The 7,159-nt window shown below is 38.1% G+C and overlaps 1 protein-coding gene across 1 annotated transcript; it reads left to right on the top strand.

Moving 5' to 3' along the window:
- The first annotated feature begins 44 nt into the window (after positions 1-44).
- Positions 45-3,414, top strand: LOC118805806 (hemoglobin embryonic subunit alpha-like). The gene is made up of 3 exons (XM_036566869.1): positions 45-2,490; positions 2,615-2,822; positions 3,223-3,414. Exons 1-3 carry the CDS (start codon positions 2,396-2,398, stop codon positions 3,349-3,351), a joined length of 432 nt encoding a protein of 143 aa, XP_036422762.1. The 5' UTR covers positions 45-2,395; the 3' UTR covers positions 3,352-3,414.
- Positions 3,415-7,159: the final 3,745 nt, after the last annotated feature.

Raw genomic sequence — 7,159 nt, 5'->3', positions numbered from 1 at the left:
ATGAGCAAACAGTGCTGGTCATCAGTTCTCCACCATGTCAAACATTTACTGTATAGATCACTTGGGACAAAGTAGCACAGGCTTGTGGCAGTTTAGGGAAGTTCAGTTGACTTCACATTGCTAAGCAAAAATATATGCTAAAGCCATTTGATTATCACCAGCCTAGAAAAAACAATGAACTAAAATTAGAATAAATAATAATTGTCTTCATTATTTAATCATTTAATTAGTCTAACATGAATTGCTGATGTATTAGTACTTTTTAGCCCAAAGTAAGAGCTCGTCTTGCTCCACATTTTCACAAATGGCACAGATGTCCAAAGATAAATGCTGGAGAATTCGCCATAGGCTAATCTAGATGACACCCAAGGGTGGAGCATCAAGATAGACTGTGTGCATGTTCTCAGCAGATAGGAGCTGGCTTGTCTTTTTTAAAGTACCATTTTCTTCTAAGCCTAAATTCAAATGCAGCATAAATATTAGGGCATATCTACATCAATTAGGGCAGGAACATAACCGGCTTAACTGGCTAAAAAATGAATTGAAATAGCACATCATTGGGTGAAGCATGTCATTGGCTGACTTTTTCTACGAAAGCATCTCCAGTGTCACAGGGTTCATTCAAAAGTGGCACTGCTTCTATAGTGAGATTTGTTTTAAAATTCTCTACACATATTCTAGATTTCAGATATTGGTATCATTCAAGGCTCACACAGAACACAAGAATAATTCAATACACACTTAAAAAGATGATTCTTCAAGGGTTCTTTACTAAAGGCAATGGTTCTATTTAGAACCATGAGTTCTTTGTAGATCCATTTTTATTGCTAAATAGGTCTTTGCATGGTGAAATAGTTCTGTAGATTGATGGAGAATGTGTTATAATATTTTTGAAAATCGTTCTATATATTACTTGTTAGAAACTTGACATCATAACAGTAGAAGAACCCTTTTTGGTGCTATATAGATTTTTGCATTTTGTTAACTTATTACTTCTGTTAACTCAAATTTTTTAAAGAAAAATCACTTTTTAAAATAAAAACATTGAATGATTTCAGTGTGAAACTCCAATAGTAAGTTAACAAGAAGAACACATAATGGTAACATAAGTGGACTTAACAAGAGTTGAAAGGTTAAGACAGAAAAAAAGTGTATTATTTAAATAGTGAAATTAAGCTGAAAGACAGGAAACGAAAAGAAATAGCTTTATACTTCTTTTTGAACAAAATTTCAAAGATGAAAGAGGAATGAAACTAGATGAGAAGATCAGGGACACAAAACGAATAGACATTGACATTGAGATGGCAGCTACATCAAATTTTGTAGCTTCAAAACTGTATGAACAGCAGAAATTTAATAATGAACCTTGTCTGTGAAGTTAAGAATCCAGCAATTAAAAGGTGAAAGATTAACAGTGGATCAAGATAAAATAATATAAGAACATATATAATGTGTAGATTGCCCATTCCCAACACTATTCTTCTCAAATTCATTTCACATTGAACAATGTTGCAACACACCAGAACTAGCGATTCCCAGTCCTGGTTCTGGAGGACCTCTCTGCTGTGCTCTGTTCTGCTTTTGTCTTTTTTTTATATTTTATGTTCCCACATCCCAGCAAAGTCTAACCATCTTTGATGTTTTTTTCAAGCAACATGAGGCAACATGAACTGACATTAACTTTTTTTGCAGCTACCAGTTAGCTTGACAGATGACCATAAAACTGGCTTTTAAACAAAGTAATTTTGCTGTTAATGTCAAACAAAGAAGTATAAAGTTTCCAAAGAGCTACATTACCCAAAGTAGGTATTTAACAATGTTTAAAACAATGTTTCAGGCATCAGGCAGAGTTTTCAATACCATTTCTGTGTAATATCTTTCTGTGATGGAACTTTTAGAGGGATTAAGCTCTTTAAAGTTAATTCTACCAAATTTTAAAACTTTCCACAAGTCGTTTGCTGTCATCAACATTGATATAAACCTCAGTAGACACATGTAAGTACAAAATGGCTATATTTGTGTTGTAGACATGGAGACCCCTGGTTGAACCATTTCACATCAAACCACTCTGAATGACTTTGTCTACATCTCAACAGCTAAATTATACAGAAATTCAAGCTGCCTCCAAAACCACATACTATACTACACATTTTACGCTAATGAATGTACTTCTGTTGGTGGTGTACTATTTTTAAAGCTACTATTTAGTGTGATAGTATGAGGTTTTGGATACAGCCTTAGAGTTTCCTTCAAGATTACAATATGAGATGCAGTCTTTCCAAGATAAAGTCGAGGGAGGGGTCTTAACAGCTCAGTATGTCTTTGGTCCTGAGTGGTCAGTGCATATAAAAAGCCGTGACAGGATTTTTTGGCACGCTTTCAACAGCTAAGAACAATGAGTCTTACCGCAAAGGATAAAGCCACAGGGAAGGCTTTCTTTAACAAAGTCAGCCCCATGGCTGAGCAGATTGGTGAGGAGGTCCTCTCCAGGTAATATTCTGGTTAATTTTCTGTTCTTTTCATTCCATATTTCATACAAATACATCTAATCCAGAGAAAAGTGAGCATCTGTTGCACAGTGAGTATTTATACACTTTGTCTACATTTTTATCAGGACTTTGACCGTCTATCCTCAGACAAAGACTTACTTCTCCCACTGGAAAGACCTGACCGCAGGTTCAGCACAAGTGAGGAAGCATGGACTGACCGTGCTGCAGGGCGTCCTCCGTGCTGTTGAATTGATAGATAACCTGAAGGAAGGCCTCCTTAACCTCAGCGAGCTCCACGCCTTCATACTGCGAGTGGACCCTGCAAATTTCAAGGTAGTTTAGTTTGTAAAACTGCTCTCTGTCTTCAAGTCATTCTGTGCTGTCAAAGTGTTTTACTGCCCATTACCTGTTTCTATGGTTCCTGCTGGTTTTTTAATGTGTTTTGGCTTTTTTAGAGGGTTGATATCACAATAAAAAGGATCCTAATGGTTTAACAGGTGACCAATGCCTGATTCTAAAAGTAATCGAAGGTTTCCTAATGGGATCTAACGGTGTTCTACAGGAAACTAGTGGTCTCTATTGGAAACCATGAAGCCAATTCCTATTAGAAAGCAAAACCGTTTAAAGGGTTTTAATCCTAATGTGGGCCTGCATTTAATCCTAATGTTTTCTTTTGGCAGGGACAAAATAGGCCATTAATTTGTTTGTTTATTTATTTATTTGTTTGTTTTAGATCATCTCGCACAATATCCTTGTGGTGCTTGCCATGCTGTTTCCAGATGACTTCACCCCCGAGGTGCACGTGGCGGTGGACAAATTCCTTTCACAAGTTAACCTGGTCCTGTCTGAGAAGTACCGTTAAGAATGACACTGTATTTGTCTTAAATATGAATTAAAAAATAAAGCAAGTTGTTAAAACCAAAAACCTATTTCATTCTTTGTTCAGGCGTTCTACTTGTGATGCCTTAAGAAAAAAACAGCAAGGTACCTTGCTGAAAAAACTGCTAGAATTCCATGCTGGTCTAGTTCTGGTCACAGCATTGTTGACTTTACTTTAAAAATAATGCAAACTTATTGCCTCGAAAATGTTACATAACAGGTTCAAGCTTAAATAACTTTATATTTGAGTTATAGTTATTATATATAGTTAACTGATCCACACTTCTTCTGCAAGTAAGGTTAACTCACACAGCCCGATGTGTGTAATGGATTGGTAACAATTGAAACAACTTTATTATTATGTGTGGATTGTTCCCTATAGTAATGAGCAAACAGCTCATAAGACAGGATTCACAGTTTTCTGAAGACTCAAATGGCTTCATGTATCTTTACTATTGTGTTTAAAAAATGTTTAGAGGATGGTATTTACCATCTGCCAACATAAATGACCAATAAATCTGAACACAAAACACCATCATGGTGAAGAAAGCAAAAACATCTCAAATTAATCCTAACAACATTTTAGCATGATGAAGAAGTTATGACTTGAATATAACATTATGCAAAGAGAACTGATGAAAAATACAAAAAATAAGAGTTAATTAATATAAACCAACAAAGCTGCTAAGAATGCTGGAAAGCATTTTGGGCAACAGACTGTTCAGGCAGTAAGACTTAATTTAGCTAATTGTGAATTAATCAGCTAAGTGAATTAATTGAACTTAAGTAGATTTACATAAGTAATTTGGGTATTGCACAAGAAATTGTGAGTGTTACTACATTTGCATTAGTAAGTTTAGTAGATGAGTAAAGTAAACAAAATAAAAATGATACTAAAAATAAAGTGCAACTGTTGTGTTTTACAGTGTAGTGTTGGTGGTGACCAGCATGCTAATTTCCTTTGCTGCTGACCAGCGTACCAGCATCCAAAACACAACTTAGGCTGGTGTAGCATGGCATGTGCTACCCCGGGCTCAAGGAGGATGCTGGAGGCAGGGTTTAGGGTTGCAGCAGCCATATTTATTTAATCACACAAAATAAACAAACTCTAAAACCTAACCAAAGGTACGCGGGCCACTTTTCAGTGGCTTAAGCTGGCTAGACTTTTCAGTCTCTCACACTCAAGCTTTTCAGCTCTTCAGTCTCTCGCTCTGTTCCCTCTCAGCTCTTTTAAAAGGCGCTCGCGCTGCCAGCCAGATCAGCATCAGCTGGCTCTCATTAAGGGAAGCGTGAGCACCTGAGCCGAGAGGGAACGAGAGCTCGCCCCTCCGCCTCTCCGTCACCGCCCCCAGCTTGCAGCTCAGCCGCCCGGGTCGAACGTGAGGTGTAGTGAAGCGGCCTCGCTGCGTAACAGGGGGCGGGGCCCAGGCGGCGGAGCTCGGGACTCGCTCCTTGCCCTGGTGCCTCTCGTTGCCGGCACCGTCGTCGTCTTCCTCCCCCTCCTGCCGTCACTCGCGTCACTCGGGTTACTCGGAGGAGCTCGGGCTTTGCGCTCCGCCCCCTCCCCACTCGCGGCTCTCTCCCTGCAGTCCTGGCCGAGGTTCGTCGCCGCTGGGTGTTCGGGCCCCGCCTTCCTGCCGGCTCTCGCGGCCGTCATCGTCGGGGCCCGGGGGGCGGGCGCATGCCACAGCTGGTTTTGCTGGTGATCAGCCATGCTGGTCTATGCTGATTTTTTCACCAGGGTAACCCTACAAAGTATTTTGATCTTGGATATTCTGTTATTTCTTTAGTTTACTTTTTTACTATGTTATGTACTTTATAAACCCTAACCATCATTTTCTGAAAACCCACCAGCTCTTGCTAGCTCAAAGCTTTTGGTGTGAAAACAAAGTAAAGCAAACAAATCCAAGAAAAGGTACATGTACATGCATTACACTAACACAGAAACCTGGTATTTGACATTCACAACCATAGACTTTAACATGCTTACAGCTTTTAAGCTTTTACATTAAGCATTATGTTTATATCCAACATTTTGTTTGTGTTAGGAAAATGTCTCGTTACCTAATAAAATTTGTGGCATATTGTCATGTCTGATCTGTAAGTTAAATGTAGGGCATAGATTGCAGTGTCCTCATGTTGAGGGTGTTGGACAAAGATTGTCAGCACACAACAGCTTTTCTTATCTGCTGGATGTGGGCTTCTTTCTATTTTTACCACCAAATGGAATTTAAAAGGAGCGTGAACTGGTTTGGGGGGCAATATGACCACTTTCATTCCAAGTGTGATCACATTTTCCTAAGAATTATTTTGGTTCTCACACAAGTTTGACCAAAACCAAAGTGAATTAATTTGATGGCTTAAGCACAAACAGCTATACATTCAAAGTTATATCTGTGTCCTTAGTAGGTTTCAAATGATTTGTCTTCTTAACTTTAAATTTCTTAAATTTAAACTTAAATTTTTCTGAAAATTAATGTTCAATTTTTAAACACACTATCTTATGCACATGCTGAAAGTTTGTTTAAAAAGTGCTGTAATATAAAAAGCTCTTCACACAGAGGCCTATTTATTTAATGCCTAACAAGTGAAATAGGTTTAGGCACATAACATACTGTTTACACCACATAGTTTAGATCAGGCATTTGGATTTAGAAGAGAGAAACCCTGCAAATTCAGTTTACTGTAGAATGGCATTTCATGATCTCTGGAAGTCTGAGGGTGTGAATTATGGATATTAACGATATGGTTCTGACCTTAGGGTTAACATGTTTTAATGATTATTTGGTCAAAACGTTTTGCCCAATACACAACACACAAAGACAACTTCTTGCATGATTAAGATCTTATTCGACACACCAATTTGTTAGTGTAAATTAGTTTTCCAGTGTAAAAGAGTTTTCTCTCTCAAAGCTTGTCAGGTCCTGTATGCATGTCCACGAATTCAGGAAAACTCCACTTTAATCTATGCAACTACACAAAATTTTTAATTTGTTCTCTCTATTAGTTCTTGAGGTATGCACCATCAGCTTCTGAATCCCATTTTAAATATTGAGTTTAACTGCTGACTGAGTGACTGAACTGAGCTGAAACATCAGCTGAAACTGGGTACAAATAAAACACTAATAACAATATTAGTGTTGTGTTAATAATTTTTTACAGTAAGATAATTTATTAGATGGCATAATTTTAAATATTTTGTGAGATATTTTATCTTTAGGTCAGTATATGCTTGCCAAGCACTTTATTAGGAACATTATACTAATACTTTGTAGGGCCTCCCTTTGCTCTCAAAATAGCCTCAATTCTTCATAACGTGAATTCCACAGGATGTTGGAAACATTCCTTTGAGATTCTGGTTCGGTCAGCGACACAACTGCCTCATGCAATTCCTGCAGATTTTTCAGGTGCAAGCTGCAAATCTCTCATTCTACCACATCCCAAAGGTATTCTATTGGATTCAGATCTGGTGACTGGGAAAGCAACTGAAAAACACTGAAATTGTCATGTTCATGAAACCAGTTTGAGACGACTTTTGCTTTGTGACATGGTGCATTATCATGTTGGAAGTAGCCATTAGCAGATGGGTAAACTGTGGCCATGAAGGGATGCACATGGTCAGCTACAATACTCAAATAGGCTGTGTCATTCAATCAATGGTTGATTGATTTTAATGGGCACAAAGTGTGCCAAGAAAACATTCCCCACACAATTACACCACCTCCACAAGCCTGGACTGTCAAAACAAGGCAGGTTGGGTTCATTGATTCATGTTGTTGGTGACCATACCA

The sequence above is a fragment of the Colossoma macropomum genome, unplaced genomic scaffold (genome assembly GCF_904425465.1).
Source record: "Colossoma macropomum unplaced genomic scaffold, Colossoma_macropomum, whole genome shotgun sequence".
NCBI classification, from domain to species: domain Eukaryota; kingdom Metazoa; phylum Chordata; class Actinopteri; order Characiformes; family Serrasalmidae; genus Colossoma; species Colossoma macropomum.
The sequence above is the reverse complement of the archived record's forward strand: the minus strand, read 5'-3'. Positions and strand labels throughout refer to the sequence as shown.